General features: G+C 43.5%; 1 protein-coding gene across 2 annotated transcripts in view; it reads right to left on the bottom strand.

The window, feature by feature from the left end:
- CDHR1 (cadherin related family member 1) overlaps positions 1–26,986 on the bottom strand; it is a 233,238-nt gene that overhangs the window by 98,443 nt on the left and 107,809 nt on the right. For both annotated transcript variants that reach the window (XM_082268497.1, XM_082268498.1), the window contains exons 9-10: positions 25,283–25,361; positions 21,038–21,138 (exon numbers count right to left, since the gene is read on the bottom strand). In XM_082268497.1, the coding sequence (XP_082124623.1) occupies positions 21,038–21,138; positions 25,283–25,361 (180 nt within the window). The remainder of the gene's footprint in view (positions 1–21,037; positions 21,139–25,282; positions 25,362–26,986) is intronic.

The following is a 26,986-nucleotide window of genomic DNA, read 5'->3' as shown; positions in this document are numbered from 1 at the left end:
GTGTCTATGGAAATGTTTGACCATTCTTACCGAAGCACATTTGTGAGGTTAGGCACTGATGTTGGACGAGAATGCCTGGCTCTTAGTCTCTATTCTAATTCATCCCAATGGTGTTCTATCGGGTTGAGGTCAGGACAGTCAAGTTTCTCCACCCCAAACTTGCTCATCCATGTTTTTTTGGATCTTGCTTTGTGCACTGGTGCGCAGTCATGTGGGAACAAGTAGGGGCCGTCCCCAAACTATTCCTACAAAGTTGGGAGCATGATAGTGTCCAAAATGTCTTGTTATACTGACACCTTAGGAGTTCCCTTTACTGGAACTAAGGCCCAACCCCTGATAAAACAACCCCTCCACCAAATGTTTGGACCAGTGCACAAAGCATGGTCAATAAAGACATAGATGAGCAAGTTTGGGGTCAAGGAACTTGACTGGCCTGCACAGAGTCCTGACCTAAACCCGATAGAACACCTTTGGGATGAATTTGAGTGGGACTGCGAGCCAGGCCTTCTCGTCCTACAACAGTGCCTGACCTCACAAATGTGCTTCTGGAAGAATGATCAAACCTTTCCATAGACACACTCCTAAATCTTGTGGACAACCTTCCCAGAATAGTTGAAGCTGTTAAAGCTCCAAAGGGTAGGCCAACTCAATATTGAACCCTACGGACTAAGACTGGGATGCCATTAAAGTTCATGTGTGTGTAAGGACAGGTGTCCCAATATGGACAGGCTGTGTAAAAGTCTCACACATGTGGTATCCTCATACTCAGGAAGAGTAACAAGATTTATGTTGGGGTATAATTCTTGTTACGTACATGCTGTGTGTTAGAAGTATCTTATAAATTAACAACCTTGTGTAAAAAAAAAATGATTTTCTTTTCACATTTTCCAAGAACTTGTGGAAAAAATTACATGTTCAAAAGACACATTATTCCTCATAGAAAACACATTGGATGTTTGCTTTCCAAAATGGGGTAATTTTGTGGGTAATTCCATTGTATTGGTGCTCCAGGGCCCTCATAAATGTGATAGGTAGTCAAGAAATTAGATGTGTAATTTATGCCCCTAGAGTGCCTGAAGGTTCTCATTGGATGTTAGGCTTCTCTATGTGGCTATACTGTAAAATAAATCTCACCCATGTGGTATCCCCTTACTCAGAAGGAGTAGCAGAATGTGTTTTGTAGGGGAAAATTGCAAGCATGCCTATGCTGTGTGTGAGAAATAGCTTGTTATTATGACAATTTTTTACAACTTCAAAACAAGCACCGTGCCTTTTACTTAATACCTTGGACTGTCTTCTTTCCAGAAAGGGGTAATTTGGGGGTATTTGTACTGTCCTAGTATTTTAGGGCCTCAAGAAATGAGATAGGCAGTCAGTACATCAGGATTGATCAATTGTAAATGATACGTATCATTGCTTATAGACTCTATAACCTTCACAGAGACTAGATATTTGGGCTATTTTTACCAAAGATATGTAACAGTATAAATGTTGGTCTAAATTCTTGAAGGAAAATTACTTATTTGCTAAATTTTGCAATAGAAACAAAAAAAAAATTTTTTCGGTCTTTTTTTCCAAGTAATCAATATTAATTTTACCTCATGTCAATCTGTGTAAAAAATGTTATTGAATAAATTACATATTAATTGTATTAATTGTAAAGCTGCTAACCCCAAATGTGTATAAAACACAAAATAGAAATTAAATGGTGGGACACTAGACTCAAATGAATGGTAAAATCATAGGTAATAATTCCTGTGGTGTTTAATAAATAATATTGTAACATACAAAACCAATAAACTCCTTAACCACTTGCCTACTGTGCACTTAAACACCCTTCCCATCCAGGCCAATTTTCAGCTTTCAGTGCTGTCACACTTTGACTGACAATTGCGCGGTCATGCTACACTGTACCCATATGAAATTTTTATAATTTTTTTCACACAAATAGAGCTTTCTTTTGGTGGTATGTAATCACCTCTGGGTCTTTTATTTTTTACAAAAAAAAAAGAATAAAGACAGAAAATTTTGAAAAAAAAAAAAAAGCTTTTCTTATTTTCTGCGAGTAAATTTTGAAAATAAATGTTTCTCCTTCACTGATGTGCGCTGATGAGGCGGCACTGATGGGCACTGATAGGCTGCACTGATGAGGTGGCACTTATGGGCACTGATGAGGTGGCACTTATGGGCACTGATGAGGAGGTACTAATATGCCGCACTGATGAGCACTGATAGGCGGCACTGATAGGCGGCACTGCTAGGCACTGAGAGGTGGCACTGCTGGGCACTGAGAGGTGGCACTGAGAGGTGGCACTGCTGGGCACTGAGAGGCGGCACTGACGAGCAGCACTGATGGGCACTGATAGGCGGCACTGATGGGCACTGGCGGATGGCACTGGACACTGACCGGTGGCACTGATGAGTGGCACTGATGGGCAGCACCATCAGTGCCCACACTCAGTGCCCATAGTGCTGCCAGTCAGTGCTCATCAGTGCCTAGATGAGCAGGCACTGATGGGCACTGACTGGCAGCACTATGGGCATTGATGGGGGCACTGATGGCTGGCACTGTGGGCACTGATGGGGGGGCACTGTGTGTATGTTTTTACCTTTTAGTAATCAGGGCACTGGTGATCAGTGCCCTGATTACATGTCTCTGTGTCCCCGGTGCTGTGAGGCTCCCTCTCCTTCCTCACACTGCAGGCTCTGTGTGAGGAAGGAGCGCCGGCGATGAGAGATGATCTCATATGTTTACATATGAGATCATCGCTCATTGGACGGCCCGATCACGTGGTGAATGGCCGCTGTGATTGGCCATTCACCACGATCTGTGATCGGCCGTGTCCAAGGGACACGGCCGACACAGATTTTCCCCGCTGCGCGCTCGCGGGAGCGCGCGGGGCGTGTCACTGGGAGGCCGTTTAAAAACGGCTTCCCGAAAATTCAAGTCCGCGCTGCAGCCGTATATAGGCTGTAGCGCGGATGGGGGGAGGTTAATATACAGCATATAAAACATAAAGTGCATTAAACATTTAAAGTGCTTCAAATAAAGTCCATTGAGCCATTTTAGATGAATATTCTTGATTCTATAGTGTGAGATATCATTAAAATTTACTACCATTAACATTTGCACCCAATGTGGTCTAATGGAATACAGTATCACTCACCAGACTGCCATGACCTCTTTAACTAAAAAGAAGGTCAATAATCGCTTGAATGCTGAATTTCTTTATAGCTCTTCACATATATAACACAGTCATCATGGATCCAATACTTAATTATTCCACTCCAACATAAATAAAAAAGAACTACATAGGGTAAAACCGTTTATTAAAAGTGATTATAAAACATGTGCACATGCTTCTTACATAAATGGTGCCTGCTCCGCCACTGGAAAGGTCCAATTATTGCATTGGGGATCACCACTGCTCACCACTGGAGCCAGTGTGTGTGTCACCTGCTGATTGTTTAGGACTGGAAGATCGTGGAACGGAAGTGACGTGGCTGGAAGTTGTGCCTTGGTGTACGTTTCGTCAAACGACGTAATCAGGAAGCAACCCGGTAAATATTAGACTAGTATTTTAAACAGTCCATGGTGGTAAATTATTGGTTGAATGGTAAAACACCTGCCCCCATTACCATTCCTCTAAATCACCATACTGTCTCCAGTTACCCGAGCAAATAAAATATATCAATAAAAAAATACATAAAAATATATAATATAAAACATGTAAATAATAACATACCTTATACAAATATTCATAAAACTTGTCTCAAATCCTTTACAAATGCTTTCATATAAATTAAGCATATATCATTTAATGCCCCCTGGTGGAGCAAAAATTAATAATCTGTTAAAAAGCTATTTGGATCTATCTCAATATTCATACCACTGGGTTGCAATGTATCCAGCTGGTATATCCATTTAGTTTTGTTCTGTGATATTTGTTTTTTCAAGTCACTCCCCCTTCAATGTTCTAAATCCCTACCTACCTCATAAAATCGAAGCACAGTAGGGTCTCTATTATGACATTGGTGAAAATGGTTGGATATATACTGTGTTTTTCATACTCATTTTTAATGTTGTTAATATGCTCATTGATTCTGGTATGCAACCTGCGTGTTGTACTGCTCACATATTGTTGCTGGCTTGATATTATCGCCGGCTAGGTGACGTACCTGGTGTCACAAGTAATGAATTGGTCAACCTTAAATTCTTGTCCCGTGAATAGGGAGTGGAAATTTTCAACTGGCGCAATGGTAAAATCCTACTATATCTAGAAATGTGGCTGTTTTTTTTTTTTTTTGGGTGGGTCCAGGACATTAGCTGCAATCTTGGGCAGAAAATTCCTCAGATCATTTTCCCTGAGTAGTATAGGCCAGTACTTGGTTATCATTTTTTCAACATCCCTAAATTGCTTATTAAAAGCTATAATAAAGGCATTATCTCCATTATGCAGGGTTCTAGTTGAACCTGTTAATGATTATTCTCTTTCCATATTCAGTACTTTCTTCTTAACCTTTTCTAGCTAATTTCTGGGGTTTCCCTTCTCCATAAACCTACTATCTAATATTTCTAAATGAGCCCAGAAATCTTCTACTTTATCCCAATTTATTCTAATGTGCATAAATTAGCCTTTTGATATTGGCCTGTATCCACCTCGGATGATGACAACTCTGAGTGGGCACATAACCATTCCAATCAGTATCTTTGAAAAATGTCACAGTGCTAAGTTTATTCCCATCTTTTGCTAACAATTAATCAATCTAAGTAACTTATCGATTCTCTAAGCCAATTGGCTGAAAATGTTAATCCATTTTGTTTTTTTAAAAAGGTTTAAGAAAAATTCCAGGTTATCTTGAAGACCATCCCATACCAATATTGTATCATCAATAAATTGATATGTGTTTATTGAACACCACAGGAATTACACCTGATTTTACCATTCCCTTGAGTATAGTGCCCTCTCACATAATTTCGATGACTGAATAATTGCTATTCAAAGTATGAGAGCACTGAAAGCTGAAAATTGGCCTGGGCAGAAAAGCATTTTGTCTATAATGGTACCAGCTGATTGGCGTAAAGTTAATGTGGTACCAATGTTTAAGAAAGGGCTGAGATACATACCAGGAAACTACAGACCAATCATATAATGTCCTCCCCTGGGACCGCGCAGCGTGGCGATTGGTGGTGAGCCATGTCCCTCGGACACAGTGCATCACCAATTGGGGTAAAGAGCCAATGACAGCGGCTCTTTACCACACGATCAGCTTTGTCCAATCACAGCCAAATCACAAATATAAATAAAGACTGATAACTCACTGTTACCGACCTCTTTGCCTCACACACAGATCCTGTGTGAGGAGAAGAGAGCTAGGGGAACCACGAGTTACTGATATAACTACTGTACAGTGAACTGCACAACACAGAAAATAAAGAGCAACTGTAACATCGCCCATCTGCCTATCAGCAGTGTAAGTGCCGGGTCACACTTGTGCGATGCGGGAAGGCTGCGAATTTGCAGCCTGTTCCCGCATCGCAAACGCACATCTGGCAGTTCACACTGCCATATGCGATACGCTGGGGGTGTTAATGAAATGTTAACGACACCCCCAGTTTGATCGCATATCGCAGTGCGATCTGACAGTTCGCACAGGATCGGATCACACAAGTGTGAACCACTGTGCGATCCGATCCTGATGCGGCTGCAAAAATGCCTCATGTGCGACTTTTGTGCGGGTGCAGTGCGAATTTAGCCATACAAAGTGTATGGCTGAATTCGCACTGCACATCCGATCGCATGTAATGAAGGAGCAGTGTGCTCCGATATTACATGCGATTGCCGCACACGCGGAAGTGTGAACCGGCACTAACTGTCACCCATCAGTGCACCTCTCACTCATCAACTGTGTGCCTACTACCCATTAGTAGTGTACATGTCGCCCATCAGTGCACTTGTTTCCCATCAGCAGTATACCTGACACCCATCAGTTCCCATCAGCAGTGTACCTGTTGCTAATCAGTGCACATCAGCAGTGTACCTGCTGCACATCGCCCATTAGTGCCACCATCAGCAGTGTAGCCGTCACACAGCTGCCCATCAGCAGAGTATTGTCACACAGCCACCATAAGCAAAGTACTGATCCTACAGCCACCCATCAGCAGAGTACCGATCCTACAGCCACCCATCAGCAGAGTACCTGTCTTACTGCAGCCCATCAGCAGAGTACCCATCACATGACCTCCCATCAGCAAAGTTTCCTTCATACAGCCACCATCAGCAGTCTACCTGTCCCAGTTCCAGAGCCAGCCATGTCCAAAAAACTTTACACTAGTGAGGAGAGGTTTCAAATCCTCAGTATGACAGATAATAGCAGTGGGGAGCTCTCTCCATCCGATTCTGATTTGGAGTACAAAGCCATAGAAAGTTGTGGATCAGCAACCGTTTTGGAGGAGTAAGCGTCCCTCCTAAAACGATAAGGTGCTCTGAAACCAAGCAGCCACCAACAGCACCATACACCCCAATCCTTGCTGGTAGATAACAATAGTGACAATTTCTCCTAAAAATGTAAGAAAGGTGGTGGGTCTTACATGGATTTGTGGTAGGTGACATACGCATTATAAATGGCTAAATGAATAAGGTAAATTGTAACCTTTTTGTACCAGAAATTGGATCTTCTTGTTACTAAATAGGGCTTTAGCATCTGATCAATAAAATCCACCCCCCCCCCCCCGCCCCCCCGCATGTAGAGATTATTATCTTGTATGCATGCAGGCTTTTAGATGGGATCATGTCATTATAGATGGTGGACAAAACGTACACATCTCCCTTATTCAGGGCCAACATCATTTCTCAGACTCGCTGATTCCCCGCTTTGTAGTCTTGTGCTCACTAAACTTTGTAGGAAGCCCTTCCTGTTTTTTCGAGTGGTACCACAGGCCAAGGATTTTTTGGAGTTACGGGTTGCTGAAAAGGAGTAGCCTTTTAAAGAAGTTATCCAGAAATATGTGACTGATAAACCTTTTTTAAAAGTGGAAAAGCTAGGCCCCAGACAATTTTTCCACTTGTGCCAATGTAGGTTGGGCACTTGGGGGGCTGGAGCTGGGAATCTTTGCCTTGGTTCACATGCGGAATTCATACAAATATTCTGCAAAGCTTGTAGAGCTTTATTTCATATCTGGCCTTTTTAATGGGAATGTATGGTTTGATTCCCAGCTGGCCAGTTAAGTGGACAAGGGGCTCATCCACACATATGTTAATTCCACAGCGCTGTCACTTTAAGTTGTTAACAATATATTATTTTGACTGCAGCTGTTCAATAGGAACATAAAAGTTTTGTCCAAATCTTACAATATAGATCTAATCACAGCACTGTCCCAAGTTTACTTCTAATGTGCCAGAAAATTCTTAAATGCAATAGTGAAAAATATCATAACTGAAAAAGTGCTTTCCTAATCTAATTGCATATACACATATATATGTAAAGTGATCCAAATATATAGGGAAAGTTCAACACATCATACTAAAGTGCTTAAAAAAATAATAATTAAGGTGCTCCAGGGCAATCCACATCTATCACATTTCATCAAGTTCCATTAAAGTACTGCATTGAGCAATCTTATTATGGTGTTCCTTATTCAAAAGTGTTCCAGTGCAGAAACTTATATAAAACAAGGTGCTTCTGTGCAGTCTGTGATCTTTTCATGCTTCCTTTATCGTGCTTCCTTTACCACTCTGTATATGCTAACACTCACCAGCACTTTATGACTTTGTGCCTTTCAGCTACAACGTCTCCAAAGGCTTATGAATTTTACCCTCCCAGGTCTCTGCAGGAGATCAAGCAGCCCCTCCTCTCCTCCAGTTCATAGCACAATACACTCACTCCTCAGTATTCATACAGAGGAACATAAAAGGAGTCCACTTAGTATAATACCGTTTATTTAAAAATAAGCATTTAAAAGAACATATATACACTCACTTTTACACAGAAAAAAATTGCTGCAATGTTAGGATGCGCCGTTGCGGTGTGCTTTCCAATGAATAGTGTTGGCTAACGCATTTCACCAGCCAATCAGGCATCCTCAGAGACGGGAATATCCAGCTGATGTCCCCTTATATAAATACTAAGCTCTGCCTGCTGCACCCAAGAGGTTGTCTACACCTTTTTACCACTTCCTCTTTCATCACTTCCTTTGCGGGCAGTTAGGCTTCATTCTCTTAATAGAATGGTACTTCAGCCCTTTCTTCTTAGCTGTGGTTTTTGAAGGATTTTACATAGGATTTCCACAATTCCTTCTAAATAATTATATTAAAAGGTATTATGTGAAGTACAGGAGCTCTTGGTTGAGTAGGCAGTATATTAATTCTGTTAAAAAAAGATTAATATCTTACTTTATTAAAAAAGTCAAAAATAAAAACAAGCTAGTTAATAAATATATCCAGCGCCCCCTAGTGAATATGATGAATATTTACTCAGGGCCAACACTTTGTTCTTCCTCAGACTCGCTGATTCCCTTCTTTGTAACCTTGTGCTCACTAAACCTTGTGGGAAGCACTCCCTGTTTTTGTGGGTGGTACTACAGGCCAAGGTCTTCTGGAGGTACAGGTTTCTAAAAAGAGGCAGACTTGTATAGAAGTTATCCAGGAAGATGTGATAAACCTTTTTGAAAAGTGGAAAAGCCAGGTCTCAAACAATTTTTCCACTTGTGAAGATGTGGGTTGGACACTCAGGGGGCTGGAGCTGGGAATCTTTGACTTGGTTCACACATGGAATGCATACAAATATCCCATGGTTCTTTGCAAAACTTGTAGAGCCTTTTTCCATATCTGGCCCTTTTAATGGGAATGTATGGTTTGATTCCTAGCTGGCCAGTTAAGTGGACAAGGGGCTCATCCACACATGTTTTGTTCAGAGACATAAAACTCAGCAAATCTCTGGGAAAAGAAAAATAATAAGTGGGCAAATTTTGTATAGTTTTTTTGAAAGGTCGCTCATGAAATCTGCTCACAGAATCAGAGCAAATGTTTCTGGGGGGGATCCTTGCTGGTAGATAAGGGAAGTGATCATTTCTTCTATATATTTGAGAAAGGTGGTGGGTCTTTCCGTGGATTTGTGGTAGGTGGCATACACATTTTAAATGGGTAAATTAATAAGGTAAATTGCAACTTTTTTGTACCAGAAATGGGACCGTCTTGTTGCTAAATAGGGCTGTAGCATCTGATCATTGAAACCCTCCCCCCATGTAGAGATTATAATCTTGGATGCACGCAGGCTTTTGAATGGCACCATGTCATTGTGGATAGTGATCTCAGGATAATCTCAGGGAGTGAATAGATAAAAACAGAGGGAGCAGTAGCCTAGTGCATTATCCAACAAAAATGTTATTAATGATAAAACATAAACATGACTACTTACAAACATAAGTAGTGCACGCGCTTATATGGCCACTATGTGTGGCTACAATCTCCCAGCTTCGCCAAAGCTGTTGTTGGATGATGCACTAGACCAGTGTGTTTCTAACTATTCCCACAGTGTTTTAAGGAAAATCCCAGTCCTAGAGGGCAGCAAGGTTTAAAGTATATCCACCTCTGACTTCAGAGTTTTCTTCTAACCTGGACTATCACACCTATGTGCAGGAGAATATTGTCACTGTTGATCTCAGGGAGGGCACTGGGTATTGTCACTGAAATGAAGGAAGCACATGATCATTTCATAGTGTGACCTGGGCATTACAGCAGAATAAATAGGCATGTGATGGATGGGGTGGGTGGACGAGCAAGCATGACCTCCTCCACTGTGAGATGTCTCCATTCAAACAGACACACATAGGATGAACTGGAGTTGTTTGCAATATATTGTTGGGCAAAAAGGTTGGTCTGGTCCACAACAGGCCAAAGTAAATTGTCAGGCAAAAATTAATTTAAAAAATACATTTATATCTGTTGACCTATATCTGTTGTTCCTGTTTTCAGTTGGCACTGATTGCCCTGTGTGGGCTTTCTGCTTCCTGGTTGTCACTTCTTGTTATTTCTGGCTAGCTTCCCAGCCGCACATGATGTCTGACGTCACCTCTGGTTTTCGGGTGGAGAGGCGTCACTGCCTTGGTGAACACCGCGCTTCCTAGCCAGGTATCCGGCTGTATGAACATGATGCGCGGAACGTTAGACATTGGGCGGAGCTTACTTTTGTTACCCATCTACCCCATATAAGACGCACTTTGTTTGCTGGTGTGTTTGGAGGCTGATATAGTGCCTGGAGGTGTATCCTTTGCTCTCACAGGTTAGTTTATTTGAGGACTTATCTTGTTATATGTGACGCTATATATGTTGGAGCCACTTTCTTTTTATATTTTTATATTGATCCTCGTTAAGCTTACTTTATTTTGTCTGATACATTGTCTGCTTATGTTTACTGTTTCAGATATTGGTGATCTGTTTTTCTCATTCCCCACCCCCACCTGAGATTTGACGGTTTGTGCAAAAAAAGAAGAGAAAGGAGGAAAGGAAGGAGAGAAGGGGAAGAAAAAAAAAAAAAAAAAAAACAAGAAAACATTTTGGACATTGTACGTCTGGAGATCCGTTTTGTGGGTTTTCTACACTGCTTAGGACTGCCTACACCTAGGTTAATTTATGGGATTAGCCCCTTGGTCATTTATTCCTGAGGGGTAAGTGTATATTTCCCTGTTTGTTTTGATAGATTCTTTAAGTATAGGCTATGATTGTCCCTTGTCGAGTGGTTGTTTTCTTGTTTTCTTTCTCTTTCTCTTTTTTTTTTTCTTCTTCTTTTCATAGCTTTTTTCACATTCTTTGCTTTCAGATGGTGGCTACTAACTGTCCCATCTTTATTTGGTTTTAAAATATTTCACAGATTAGATGCTTTATTCGACTGGGATTATACTCTGTTGAAGCAGATTTTGGATCTTATTTTTTATGCTTTATAAGGTATACATATAAAATTATTACTAGTATATATATATATATATATATATATATATATTGTTTTTTTTTTTTACTTTTTTTTTTTGCCAATTGACTCTTTCATTTTATTATTTCTTGTACCTCCCCTGCCTTTGTTCCCCTACCTTGTTGTCTCCGTGTGGTTTAATGTGGTATTCTTCACTTCCCCCCCCTTCCTTCCCTTTCCCCCCTCCCTTCCCTTCCTCTCCCCTCCCCCTCTTCCCCCCCTTCTCTTTTTTTTTTTGCCTTATATCATGCCCTCTTTACTCCACTTCCACATGTTTTATTTTATTGAATAATATTTGTATTTATGTATTTTAATTTCTTTCATTCTATTGTGTCTTTTTGTTTACTAACATATTTAACATATAAAATGTGGATCCTGAAGAAGCCCTATCATCGGGCGAAACGCATCCAGATCCCTTTACACGTGTATTTGTACTTGTAGATCCCGTCAATTCGGGTTGAGGGTATATGTTTGTGGCAATGTTACTGCTATCTAAATGACATTTAATAATTGCTGCATTAATAAATTGATTATGTTTTTATTTATTTGTAGATTATTGTAGTATTAGAAAGTATCATATAACTTGTTGAGCACTTAAAAATCCCCTCGTTTTCCCGCCATCTCCTCCAATTGGAGGAAAGGTTGGGGGCCTCTTTCATTCTTTAGCTCTATTCGGGGATAGTGCCACGGTGTATTTTTCAATACAGAGTCCCCTCCTACCTATTTACTCTAGGAATTTATTTTCCCAGTCTCTGAGGAAGAACATGCTCTCTTGTGTGCTGAGGACAAGAAAATACAGTCTTGTGCCACTGAGAGGAAACAGCTTGTGTGCAGAGACCAGGGAGAGAGTAGACCATTTGCTCTGTTCTGCATTCCCAGAGAGTTGAGAGACGGAGCCTTTGATAGTCTCTGTGTACTGGGAGCTGTGCAGACCTGTAAAGGTGAGTACCTACACCAGAGAGGATTGCAAATTAGGCATCAGGTATCAACCATCTTTCAGGGGTACCCAGTTCAGAAACATCTATGTATACACACATTCAGAGGTATAATCACAGAGAGCATTCAGGAACACTTATTTCAGAATTTTACTGTGAGACTTTTCACTGCCATTTATATCCCTTTACTACTTATGCTGTGTATAACAGGTTAATCTGATTTATTGTTATTTTAGACTAGGTAAATTGCCATATTATAGTATTCACATTATTTAGTCTAATGCATTTAAATGTATTCAGTTACTTGCCTACTTTATCTCCTGCCAATTAGCTCATGGTCTATTATCTGTCTGGTAATATAGTATGTATTTAAGTTACAACCAGGATTGTCAGAGGGGATGGAGCAGTTTGCAGAGTCATGGCAGACCATACCAAGCAGCTCCTGTCGGGGTAACTGCTACATTTACATTCTGACAAAAGACATAATTTTCTTGTGGACTTATGTGTCCACCTAACTGTATGCGTGTTAGAAATAACAGTCTGGGTTTGAGGTATTAGATAGAGTTGAGCGGACACCTGGATGTCCGTGTTCGGCCGAACTTAAAAAAAAAGTCTGGGTCCGTGTCCCGGACTTTTGCCGAACTTTTCCCGGACACCGAACCTCATTGAAGTCAATGGGGACCCGAACTTTCAGGCACTAAAATGGCTCTAAAACACCAATGGAAAGGGCTAGAGTGCTGCAAATGGCAGCAAAACGTAGTTAAGAGCATGGCAAGTGCTCTGCAAACAAATGTGGACAGGGAAATAACTTAAAACAACAAAAAAAAAAACAGAAAAATAAAACAATGTTCTTCATCTCTGAAGAACGAGGCCCATATGGAGTAGGAGAGAGGATGAGGTGGTGGTGGATGTGGCGGTGTCATAGGCGTGCGCACAGGGTGTGCCGGTGTACCTGGGCACACCCTAATCACCTAGGGCACATAGCATTATCGCTCTGTTTGCCAGTGAGGAGATGGGAAAGATCTCCCTTGGACCTGCTCTGCTCTATTTCTCTTTGCCAGCAGGGAGAGTAATGTATCGGGGCCATGTACATGTAGGCAAACACATGCATGTGTATTTAAACTTTGGGGTGCACACCCTAATGCAATAGGCTGCGCACACCTATGGGCAGTGTAGGTGGAAGCGGCGGTGGAGGAGGACCAGGGCCGGATTAAGAGCATCATGGGCTTGGTGCTGAGGATTTTGAAGGGCCTTAAGGGCCGTGCCTTGGCATGCACCCAGAGGAGGAAGGGTGCAGCCATGCATGCCTAATTCAACATGGGATGCTGTCTCTGCAGCCCATAAACACATCCATGCATCGGCAACTGTCCCTCCTTGTCCGGCCTTCGTGCTGTGTGGGGAGGTTCTGAGGGAGCTGCCTGGGGAAGCGAGCATAGAAGCCAGACTTCTGTGTTTACAAGTGACAGAAGAGCGGTAACAGTGAATATGGCCAACCCGGGGCCTATATTAAGGTAGGGGCCTGGAGCTGCAGCTCCAATAGCCCCTATGTTAATCTGGCCCTGAGGAGGACGAGGTAGCCAACACTGCTTTTTTTCAGAAATTTTAAATGAGGGTACACCCCAAAAGAGTGAGAAAGAGCAAAAATAGAACAATGGCTGGGTAAGGTCGGTATCCATCGCTATTCTGCACAAGGTACGGAAAAGTCCCGTGGGATCCATGCCTGGTTCATTTTAATGAACGTGAGCTTGTCCACATTGTCTCTGGACAGGCGGCTGCGCTTGTCTGTGATAACGCCCCCAGCCGTGCTAAATACCCGTTCAGATAATACACTGGCTGCAGGGCACGCCAGCACTTCCAAGGCGTAAAGGGCAAGCTCAGGCCATGTGCCCAACTTGGAGACCCAGAAGTTGAAGGGGGCAGACCCGTCATTCAGTACGTCTAGGCGTGTGCACACATACTGCTCCACCATGTTGGTGAAATGCTGCCTCCTGCTAAGACGTTCCATATGAGCTGCTGGTGCTGCTGTTTGTTGTGTCGTGCGGACAAAGCTTTTCCACATTTCGGCCATGCTAACCCTGCCTTCTGAGGTGCTGGCGGTGCCCTGGTTGCGTTGGCGACCTCTTCCTCCTCCTCCTCCTCTGCCTTGTGCTTCCACTGTGGCCCCGCTGTCAGGTGGGAATGCCAGCAGCATCGCGTCTACCAGCGTGCGCTTGTACTCGTTCATCTTGCGATCGCGCTCCAGTGAGTGAATTAAGGACGGTACGTTGTCCTTGTAACGGGGATCCAGCAGCGTGGCCACCCAGTAATCAGCACAGTTCAAGTTAGAATGTGGGCAACTCGGCGGTCGTTGTGGAGACACTGCAGCATGTAATCGCTCATGTGTGCCAGGCTGCCCAGAGGCAACGAAAGGCTGTCCTCTGTGGGAGGTGTATCGTCTGTGTCCTCTGTATCCCCCCAGCCACGCACCAGTGATGGCCATGAGCTGGCCTGGGTGCCACCCTGCTGTGAACATGGTTCCATCTCCTCCTCCAGCTCCTCCTCCTCATCCTCCTCATCCTCCAGAACTGTGCCCCTGCTGGACAATTGTGTCCCTGGCGTTTGTGTGTGCAGGAACCCACCCTCGGAGCCCCTTGTGAATGACTGCCCTGAAAGCCTTGGAAATGTTACCTCTTCATCCTCCTCCTCCTCCTCATCCTGTGCCACATCCTCTTCCATCATCACCCGAATTGTTTTTTCAAGGAGGCATAGAAGTGGGATAGTTAAGCTGACAACGGCGTCATCGGCACTGGCCATGTTAGTGGAGTACTCAAAACAGCGTAACAAGGCACACAGGTCTCGCATGGAGGCCCAGTTATTGGTGGTGAAGTGGTGCTGTTCCGCAGAGCGACTCACGCGTGCGTGCTGCAGCTGAAACTCCACTATGGCCTGCTGCTGCTCGCACAGTCTTTCCAGCATGTGCAAGGTGGAGTTCCACCTTGTGGGCACGTCACATATGAGGCGGTGAGCGGGAAGGCCCGAAGTTACGCTGCAGCGCTGACAAGCGAGCAGCAGCAGGGTGAGAACGCCAAAAGTGCGCACAGAGGGCCCACACTTTCTGCAGCAGCTCTGGCATATCGGGGTTGTTTTTAAGGAACCTCTGCACCACCAAATTCAGCACATGCGCCAGGCAAGGGATGTGCGTCAAACCGGCTAGGCCCAGAGCTGCTATGAGATTTCGCCCGTTATCGCACACCACCAGGCCGGGCTTGAGGCTCGCTGGCAGCAATCACTCATTTGTCTGCTGTTCCATGCTCCTCCACAACTCCTGCGCGGTGTGTGGTTTTTCCCCCAAACAGGCAAGTTTTAAAACTGCCTGCTGTCGTTTACCCCTGGCCGTGCTGAAGTTGGTGGTGAAGGTGTTACGCTGTCCGGATGAGGAGGCGGTAGAGGATGAGGAAGCGGAGTAGGAGGAGTTAGGAACAGGAGGCAAACTGAAGCGCCCTGCAATCCTCGGTGGTGGAAGGACATGCGCCAAATTGCTATCCGCCTCAGGCCCATCCGCTACTGCATTTACCCAGTGTGCCGTTAGGGAGATATAACGCCCCTGACCGTGCTTTCTGGTCCACGTATCGGTAGTTAGGTGGACCTTGGCAAAGATGGCGTTGCGCAGTGCATACCTGATTTTTTCCCCCACTTGGTTGTGCAGGGAAGGGATGGCTTGCCTGGAAAAGTAGTGGCGGCTGGGCACGACGTACTGTGGGACAGCCACCGACATAAGTGCGTCTCCACCAGACGGAATTACAGCATTTCAAAGGCCAAGAATTTTGAAATGCTGGCATTCAGGGCCAGGGATCGCGGGTGGGTAGGGGAGTACTTCCTCTTCCTCTCAAGTGTTTGGGAGATGGAAAGCTGAACGCTTCCATGGGACATTGTGGAGATGGTTGGTGACCCAGGTGGTGGTGTTGCTGACAGATCGTCTGTTTGCGGGGTGGCAGGTGCCGGTATCACTACAGATGTGGCTGGAGCGGCCGAGACTGCAGGAGAAGAGGAAGCAGAATGAGCCAAAGACGTTTCTTGGTTTTGAAGGTGTCTACTCCACTGCAGCTCATGCTTTGCACTTAGATGCCTGATCATGCAGGTTGTGCTCAGGTTGAGAAGGTTTATGCCTCGCTTCAGGCTCTGATTGCACAGGGTGCAAACCACTCGTGTCCTGTCATCAGCACATTTTCTAAAGAACTTCCACGCTAGAGAACTCCTTTGAGCTGGCTTTGGTGCGCTCGTTCCCTTGCTGTGTTGGGCAGTAGCAGGCGTAGTGTCTAGGACACGGCCGCTCCGCTTCTGCACCCTGCTCCCTCTTCTGCTGTGCTGGTTGCTCTGTGCGACCACCGCCTCTTCCTCCAAACTACTCAGGTCACCTGCATGACCTTCATTCCATGTGGGGTCGAGGACCTCATCGTCCTCCACATCATCTTCCACCCAGTCTTCACCCCTGCCCTCCTTGTCGGCCTCCACAATTCTGAACGCCGCAGCAGTTGGCACCTGCGTTTCGTCATCATCGGAGACGTGCTGCGATGGTCCTTGCATGTACTCATCTTGAGAAATAAGTGGTTGGGCATCGCTGCACTCAATCTCTTCCACTTCTGGGGCAGGGCTAGGTGGATGGCCCTGGGAAACCCTGCTGACAGAGTCATCAAAAAAAAGAAGAGACTGCTGTATGACTTGGGGCTCAGACTGCTTGCCTGATTTCCAAGGGGGTGAGGTGAAAGACGGTTGGACATTGGCTGCAGGTGCCAACTCTGACCTTTCTGCAGTAGACTGGGTGGGAGACAATGTGAAGGAACTGGAGGCACTGTCAGCAACCCAATCTACTATCGCCTGTACTTCTTCAGGCCTCATCACGTCTAGAGGCGCATTATGCCCTACCAAATACTGCTGCAGGTTCTGTCGCCTACTCACACTTGAGGAAGGTGTTTCACTTGTGCATGTAGCTGGCACAGATCGACCACATCCTCTCCTTGCAACAGGAGCTCTACCAGCAGCACCACGACCCAGGCCACGGCCCGTAATTGACGGTCTCCTCATATTTCTGTAATTTATGATCTTGCCCTAGAAAGGTGTTTATTGAATAGTGGAACAAAACAACAACAGTATCGCACGGGTGTATCTCACAGTCAAATATGCAAACTATGCCGCAATTTAATGTTTTTTACCCCAAAAGGGTGTATATTGAATAGCGGAATAGGAAAAAGGATAAAAAATGGTGTATCTCACACGTACAAACACAGACTAGGCCCCGATTAAAAATTTTTGTACCCTAAAGGGAGGATGAGGAAGAGGAGTAGGAGGAGTTGGGAACAGGAGGCAAACTGAAGCGCCCTGCAATCCTTTGCGGTGGAAGGAGATGCGCCAAACAAATTTAAAAGGTGTATCTGACCCGTACCGATACAGACTATGCCGTAATTTAATTTTCTTACACTCCAAAAGGGTGTATATTGAATAGCGGAATAGGAAAAATGTTATAATACGGTGTATCTCACACGTACAAACACAGACTAGGCCCCGATTACAATTTTTTTTACCCTAAAGGCAGGATGAGGAAGAGGAGTAGGAGGAGTTGGGAACAGGAGGCAAACTGAAGCGCCCTGCAATCCTCAGCGGTAGAAGGAGATGCGCCAAAATTTTTTTAAAAAGGTGTATCTCACATGTACCGATACAGACTATCCCGCAATTTAATTTTTTACACTCAAACAGGGTGTATATTGAATAGCGGAATAGGACAAATTTTACAAAACGTACAAACACAATCTAGGCCCCGATTACAATTTTTTGTACCCTAAAGGCAGGATGAGGAGTAGGAGGAGTTCGGAACAGGCAGGAGGCAGACTGAAGCACCCTCAAATCCTCGGCAGTATGAGATGCGCCCCAAAAATTGGAAAGGTGTATCTCACACGTACCGACACAGACTATCCCGCAATTTAATTGTTTATACCCAAAGGTTTCGATTAAATAGCGGAATAGAAAATATTATCAAAAAAAGTGTATGTATCTCACACGTACAGAATCAGACTAGTCCCCAATTACTATTTTTTGTACCCCCAAAGGCAGGATGAGGAGTAGGAGGAATACAGAACAGGCAGCACCCTCAAATCTTCAGAAGTATGAGATGAACCCCAAAAATTGGAAAGGTGTATCTCACACGTACCAACACAGACTATCCCGCAATTTAATTGTTTTTATCCAAAGGTGTAGATTAAATAGCGGAATAGAAAATATTATCAAAAAAAGTGTATGTATCTCACACGTACAGAACCAGACTAGTCCCCAATTACTATTTTTTGTACCCCCAAAGGCAGGATGAGGAGTAGGAGGAGTACGGAACAGGCAGCACCCTCAAATCTTCAGAAGTATGAGATGAACCCCAAAAATTGGAAAGGTGTATCTCACACGTACCAACACAGACTATCCCGCAATTTAATTGTTTATACCCAAAGGTTTTGATTAAATAGCGGAATAGAAAATATGATATCAAAAGGTGTATGTATCTCACACGTACACAACCAGACTAGGCCCCAATTACTATTTTTTGTACCCCTAAAGGCAGGATGAGGAGTAGGAGGAGTACGGAACAGGCAGCACCCTCAAATCTTCAGAAGTATGAGATGAACCCCAAAAATTGGAAAGGTGTATCTCACACGTACCAACACAGACTATCCCGCAATTTAATTGTTTATACCCAAAGGTTTCGATTTAATAGCGGAATAGAAAATATGATATCAAAAGGTGTATGTATCTCACACGTACCGACACAGACTAGTCCCCAATTACTATTTTTTGTACCCCCAAAGGCAGGATGAGGAGTAGGAGGAGTACGGAACAGGCAGCACCCTCAAATCTTCAGAAGTATGAGATGAACCCCAAAAATTGGAAAGGTGTATCTCACACGTACCAACACAGACTATCCCGCAATGTAATTGTTTATACCCAAAGGTTTTTATTGAATAGCGGAATAGAAAATATTATCAAAAAAAGTGTATGTATCTCACACGTACACAACCAGACTAGGCCCCAATTACTATTTTTTGTACCCCCTAAAGGCAGGATGAGGAGTAGGAGGAGTACGGAACAGGCAGCACCCTCAAATCTTCAGAAGTATGAGATGAATCCCAAAAATTGGAAAGGTATATCTCACATGTACCAACACAGACTATCCCACAATTTAATTGTTTATACCCAAAGGTTTTTATTGAATAGCGGAATAGAAAATATTATCAAAAAAAGTGTATGTATCTCACACGTACACAACCACACTAGGCCCCAATTACAATTTTTTGTACCCCTAAAGGCAGGATGAGGAGTAGGAGGAGTACGGAACAGGCAGCACCCTCAAATCTTCAGAAGTATGAGATGAACCCCAAAAATTGGAAAGGTGTATCTCACACGTACCAACACAGACTATCCCGCAATTTGATTGTTTATACCCAAAGGTTTTTATTGAATAGCGGAATAGAAAATATTATCAAAAAAAGTGTATGTATCTCACACATACACAACCACACTAGGCCCCAATTACTATTTTTTGTACCCCTAAAGGCCGGATGAGGAGTAGGAGGAGTACGGAACAGGCAGCACCCTCAAATCTTCAGAAGTATGAGATGCACCCCAAAAATTGGAAAGGTGTATCTCACACGTACCAACACAGACTATCCCGCAATTTAATTGTTTATACCCAAAGGTTTTTATTGAATAGCGGAATAGAAAATATGATATAAAATTGGTGTGATTTATCAATAGCACATGTGAACAGCAGTGTCTTATATCATTCAGCTCTGCTGCAGGCTATGGAGGGAAAAAAAAAATTCCCCTTGTAAGTGTAATTTTTAACTAGATTAGTACAGACTATGCCACAATTTAATTTTTTTAACCCAAGGCTGTATATTGAATAGTGGAATAGAAAAAAGTGTATGATTTTTGAAACCATTCAATAATAGCACATGTGAACACACACAGCAGTGTATTATCACAGTCAGCACAGCAGTACTGAAGGAAAAATTCTGCACACAGTGACTGATAGAAAAAGACTTTTCTCCCTCCTCCTCAGTGGGCAAAAAAGATTGTTTTCACTGCACCCCACACACAGCAAAATCGATGTGGACCAGCTCTGCTGCAGGCTATGGAGAGAAAAAAAAATCCCCCTTTTTAAATTTTTAACTAGATTAGTACAGACTATGCCACAATTTTATTTTTTAACCCAAGGGTGTATATTGAATAGTGGAATAGAAAAAATGGTATAACTTTTGAAATCTCTCGATAATAGCACATGTGAACACTGAACACAGCAGTGTATGATCACAGTCAGCACAGCACAGCACAGCACTGAAGGGAAAACGCTGCACACAGTGACTGATAGAAAAAGACTTTTCTCCCTCCTCCTCAGTGGGCAAAAAAGATTGTGTTCACTTCACCCCACACACAGCAAAATCGATGTGGACCACTGACACCTGCCTCTCTAATCTCCAGCCTCTCCCTAACAGGATTGATAAGATCGGTCACTGCAAACCCCCCCCCCCACACAGCAATATCGATTGTAGAACACTGACCCTAAAAATCAGCAGCCTCGCCCTAAAATGCCTATATCTTGCCCTGCCTAACACACTCGGACCTGTCCCTCAATTCTATCCGGACACAAATGTTTTTTTACTGTCTGTCCCTAATCAGCAGCCAGCACGTATGATGTGTGCTCTGTCCCTGAACTAACACAGCAGAATGACGCAGCGGCACTGCCTCGAACTTATAAAGACTTGGTCACATGCCTCAGATGGCCAATCACAGCTACTAATACATTTGTAGGCATGGCTGGGATGGCTTAAGGCAAACCAGTTAAACGCTTGTTGATTGGCTGCTGAAAGCCCGCCATGAAAAGCGCGCCAATGCATACAAAACCCGGAAATAAAATGACCGAACACGGATTTTTACCCGAATATACAGTAAAGTTTTCGGGTCCGTGTTCGGGTAACAAAAATCCAATTATTTGGTACGAACACAAATAATACAGTCCGTGTTCGCTCAACCCTAGTATTAGACTGTCAATTTAATTATATCTCATCAAAATATTTTTGTTGATCATAATCAGTGTGAATGGAAGAAAAATACATGCCTACCTTTATCTTCAGCTCATAGACTTCTTTCTTTAGTTCATCAGGATTTTTAATGACGGTAACAGCTCCAGTAATGCTGTTTATACCAAAAGCGCCATCATCTCCTGTAAACAAAGAAAGAGCTATTGTTATGTAATGGTATCAGCCAAATGATCAGACCAGTGGTAATGTGCAATTTCTACTTTACTTAACAATGAAAACCAATGTAGATTACACAGGAGATCATGTGGACCGGGGCTTGCAGTACAAAACAACAATATGAGGAAGGGGGAACAGGCATAAAACATATGAAAACAATTATATTGCAGTTCTACTAATGGCCACTAGATGGCAGCAGAGCGCTCTGAGTTCAGTTTACTGATAGGATAGAGAGCTGAAGATTTCTCATGTGTTCAAAGATATTAATCGTTCATTCAGCAGACTGTGAGCTGAGGGGATTTCCTGTTGGCACAGACTTCACACTGGCACTGCTGATGCTGACTTTGGTCAGGAGGCTCTGGGGCTGTAGATAGGACCACCCCACTGCTTGGACAGCTTCTCAACATGGACTGTAACAGAGTCCTCTGCAGTGATTGGGGCTTGGATAGATGCCGCGTGCTATTGTGCTCACTGCTGGTGGCCCACACACCAGACTGATCAGATGAGGACCCAGCACCTGGGGACAGCTCACTTGCCCAGTCACTGCTGATCAATCAGGCAGGATCTCTCTGAGCACAGGAAGCTGGGCGGAGCTGGCATTTATACTCCCTGGGCATGTCCAGGAACTCAGGGGATGCTGGGAGCCCAGATGAGGGATGGGGAATGGAGTTAAAGGGACTTGCACCTGCATCTGGATAAAGGGGCACACCACTACACTATAATCACTATATTGTAACATTCAAGCTGAAACTGTAAAGTGCATGTAGAGTAAAAACAGAGAACAGTTCAAATTCCTGCCAGTTTTTCATTACTTCCTGTCCTAATGATGCTGGTACATGAAATGAGATGTGCAGTCATCATACATATATATATATACCTATATATAAATTGTGAGGCATTGTGTGGTAGGATTGTGGATGCTGTGTTACCTAGGTTTCTCACTAATGATGAGGAGCTCCTGTGTTTATGACTGATGTGGTTAAAACAAAAAAAATTGTTTTCTCAGAATCTTAGTAGCTTCTGTTCTTGAGCCCAGAGGTTTTTTTTTTTTTTTTTTTTAGAGCTTTGAGCAGGTTAAAGCCTTTGTTCCTAAGTCCATGTTATCTAGTAGCCAGGAAAGTATAAGAACTCACCCAAGCCCTACCGCAATAAAAGGATGACGTGCTGTGTGTCTGTGCTCTGGCTATTCCGTCCAACATGAATCCATAGAAATCAAAAGTTGGCACACAATCCCTCCTTCTTATGAATTTTTTTTTTTTTACACGAACGCAGTTACAACATCTTGGAAATGCTAATGCATTTCGTCCTAAGCCTTCCTCGTAGCATGTCTGGTAGCCAGGCCTTGTGATTAGTCTCAGCTTTGCAACGGCCTTTATATATGCAAGTTGACTGATGCTCAGGACACTTTCTCTGCTGTGACAGCCAGTTGCTGTGAAAAAAGTCTGATTTCTAGCAGAACACTAAAAGTGTATAAATGTTAACTATTTGTTTTGAGGAACCTTCTGGGGGGTCACCCCGTTAGTCAAAAACTGACCTTAGTTTAGTTAGTAGCTTTGACAAGAAGATGTTTTCTTTGTTTTCTGTTATACATTTGATGTACAAAGCCCTCTTACACTAAAACTGTATTTGTTTGCTGAATAAAAGTGCAGGAGAAACCTGCTTGGGCAGTTCCTGGGTGTCCCTGTCTTTACCACAGCCAAAACCCTTTGAACCTGTCCCCCTTACAACTTGGCACTCAAATTTAGGTAACACCTTAAAGAGACAAACACCTTTTGTTGAACAAAATAGAGGAACCTGAAATATAGATCACATTCAGAAAATGCTAATTAACAATATGTAAACTGCTTAACTGCTAAGGAGACACAACAGCTGACTGTAGTCCACATGACCTCCTTGGTGGGACAGAAGCAACTGAACTTTCTCTACAGCAGCAGATACATGCCCTGTTAGAGAGGCAGATGATGGTGGAGGTGCCAACTTCTACACCTTGACAGCTGGTGCAAAACACATTACAAATATTGCCCTTGGAGGATGATGTGGGCGCCTATCTCAGCATCTTTGAGAGAATTGCTGAAAGTGAAACACTACTCGAGAAGCAGTGGGTGGATGTGGCTGGGAGGGGTTTACCATAGTGGCCCAATTGGAGTGCATGTTCACATGGTATTATGACCTTGGGAAGCCCACAGAGACCCAGATATATGATTTACTCTTCCTCACACACAAGTGGTTGCAACTTGAGGTGCTTAAGCCTGATCAGATTGTGGAGTGTCAAATTGTCAATATACAGTAGTGCATTAGACATACACACCCCAAGAGTGTGGAGAAGGGGTTATCCCTTGTGAGGAGACATACTGCTGCCAAGGACTATTTCTAGGACCTGCCCTACAAGCCATTATTATTAGATACAGGAAAACATCAACCTCAGGTAAGAGGTCATCAAAGGGGTAAATGGGCTCCTAAAGTAGCAGTAACCAATAATAATCCATACACGTCCACTACTTAATGGCCCTGTCATCTATTTTTCATACATTAAAGTGGTTGTTGTTAAGCCACTACTATAAAATCATCTAATCCACTCTGTAATAAAACACTAAGTGCTCCTGTGCCTGTCTTATGGAAAAAATTTGCAGATCTGTATCTATATCAGAGTGGCCCCCAGCGCTCAGCTGACCCCTCGGCTCTCTTCTCTGCCTGGCTGACAGCTCTAGTGGGTGAGCCTGAGCACTGCCACTGACGTCAGGGAGGAGGGGAAGAAAGGAGAGAGAGAGCCAAACGGTCATGTGATCGCTGGGAGCAGCTCTGATATAGGTACAGATTGGCATATTTTTCTATAACACAGACACAGGAGCGCTTAGTGTTATATTACAGAGTGGATGGGATTATTTTATATTAAATATGAGAACAGTGGAAGTGGAGGGGCAGACACTGACACAAGCAGACAGGCAGGGAGGGGAGGGGAGGGGAGGGGAGGGGAGGGGGGAGAGGAGAACAGAGAGGACAGTGCAGGGCTGCAAATGACAGAGGCATGTAAACTGACTACGGTGTCAGGGCTAGCAGCCATGATATACCATGGTCAGTTTACAGGGGGAGGTTAGAAACTGGCAGGATCAGCCAGGTTTTTTAGGTGTTACAGGGGGCCAAATGACACAGCACAAGCACTTCTTTAAGGAAACAGTATCTGTTTTTTTTTTTTTTCAGGGTAACAATCACTTAAATTTCTTACTGTGTTTGTCTGCCTCCTTGTAATGTCCTCCATGAGCTTCTGAACCTCTTCTTTTCCCCTAACTTCCCTTTCCCTCCCCATAGTCCATAATTCCTAGTCCATTTCAGGAAAGAGTAAGAGTGGGTGGTTATTTCCCTCATACAGTGGAACCATGGAGAACAAGCAAAGCCACCTTCTAACAGGAAGTCAGATCACATTATTAAAAATAAGACATTTGGAGGAGGCTAAGAGAAATGGAAGGTCATTTTGTGAATTGAGAAAAAAATATTTGAATACATTTTTTTTAAAACCTGGGTTTGGTGTAAATTTAAGGAGGGTGGTGGGACAGCCATGGATGCCAGCTATGAATGGCCTCCAAGCCAAAAAGGAGTCTCTTTCCTGAGAATGACACAGCAAATTAGATGCTAGCGGTGCCAAAGACTGAGACGTGTGGCTGCCAACTGCCTCATATTACATGAGCCTATGGAATGTAACCTCAGGAGGCATATGTTACTATCTGCCTAGCCACAGGTGTCCACAGGATTTTCACCATTTGCACTTTTGTATAGCAGATGCCGCCTGGAACATAGCAAGAGGTCACACCTCACAAAAGGAAGCAACCCTTGGTCAAGTTCCAAAGTGCTCATTCCTAAGTTGGATGGCAGCCTGAGGTTCTGCAACAACTTCAGGAAACAAAATGTAATATACACATTTGATGCTTGTCCCCTGGGTGACCTGCCAGGAACAATACCACCTTTGATCTTACTAAATGGTATTGGTATGTTCCCTTAACATCCAGGGCAAAGGAAACAGAAGAAAAAATAACTATTTCAGTAGGACTTTTGCAGAGCAAACAGTGGGAAAAACAGAAATGATGACAACCAACTGCTCAGTGAACACCCACTTACCATCTATAAGATAATACTGCACTGAGTTGGGGTTTCCTCTATCTCCATCAAAAGCCATTACTGTAAGAATTTCCGCTCCCTGATGAAAAAAAACAAAGTGAAAAGAATCAAAATCAGTCACAGGTTTAGTTTACCTCCACTACTGAACGAATGATAGTTTTTAGATGGGAAGATATGTGTAGTACATGTAACCCTAACTTTTATATAAAAAACATACAGTAATATACTGAGAAAAGAGAACGCATGATTATTTATACTCCTGCAGATTACAATTGTTACTCTCCAGTGCAGATTGACAAATGTAAGCAGACATTTGAGTGATTTATACAGGCAACCAAACCAAATGTTAAAAGCCTATTTATTAATAATAGTGCCACTTTATTAATTAAATGCCACAGCTTCCTCATTTTACATAATAATGCCATATTTTTTTATCTTAAGGCCACTTTCGTTCTCATTCTTTTATAACCCTTATGGACTTGAACAGTTTTTACATTTACTGCCTGTTCATGTGGCAATCATTTTTTCATATATAAGATAACAAATAATACATACACTTAATTTATAATTAAAATTTAACTTGGCAATATTGCAAAAATGTAGTTATTTATTATGTAGTCTTGGGGCAAACAAGATTTAAAAAATGAAAAGTGTAAAAAAAATAGTTAATTAAAACAGTAAAATAATATAACAATACATTGCTACGGTACAGTATATTACTCAATGACACTTGCACAATAACTGCAAGTATCATTTTATAGGGGGGGAGCCAGTGGCGTAGCGTGGGTTGTCAGCGCCCGGGGCAAGGTAAGTAATTTGCGCCCCCTACACAAATCTACTAGACCACTACACTGACGCCTACACTGACCTAGCTGATCACTAAACAGACCTACCTTATTCCTACACTGACCTACCTGATTACTATACTGACACCTACACAGACCTACCTCATTACTATACTGACAATTACACAAAATGAAATGAATGGGCTGCCTACATGCAGAACACAGGTTTCAATGTTCTAAAGCTAGCCTCATATCCTTCACATCACAATCCTGTCATTACAATTGTGTTCTCAGTCCCCCCTGCACATCAAAACCCCCCTTTCACATTACTGTCCTCAGCCCACCTTCATATCCCTCCCCCTTCCCCTCACGTCCTTGTCATCACCCCCCCCCCTTTACATTCCTATCCTTAAGCCCCTTTATATCATGCCCCTCCTCCTTCACATTTCTGTCCTCAGCCTCCCTCTGCATTCCTGTCCTTAGCCCCCTTTATATAACCTCCCCTCCGCCTCTACATTCCTGTCCTCAGCCCCCCCCCCCCTTTACATTCCTGTCCTCATCCCCAGTACCTCTTTACATTCCTGTCCTCACCCCCTACCCCTTTACATTCCTGTCCTCACCCCCTACCCCTTTACATTCATGTCCTCACCCTCTACCCCTTTACATTCATGTCCTCACCCTCTACCCCTTTACATTCCTGTCCTCACCCCCTACCCCTTTACATTCATGTCCTCATCCCCAGTACCCCTTTACATTCCTGTCCTCACCCCCTACCCCTTTACATTCCTGTCCTCACAACCCCCCCCCCACCCCTTTACATTCCTGTCCGCCACTACCCCTTTACATTCCTGTCTCCCCACTACCCCTTTACATTCCTTTCTCCCCACTACCCCTTTACATTCCTGTCTCCCCACTACCC

This window comes from Pelophylax lessonae (genome assembly GCF_965119305.1).
Source record: "Pelophylax lessonae genome assembly, chromosome: 9".
Lineage (NCBI taxonomy): Eukaryota > Metazoa > Chordata > Amphibia > Anura > Ranidae > Pelophylax > Pelophylax lessonae.
Note: the sequence above shows the minus strand (reverse complement) of the source record. Positions and strands in the feature narration are given on the sequence as shown.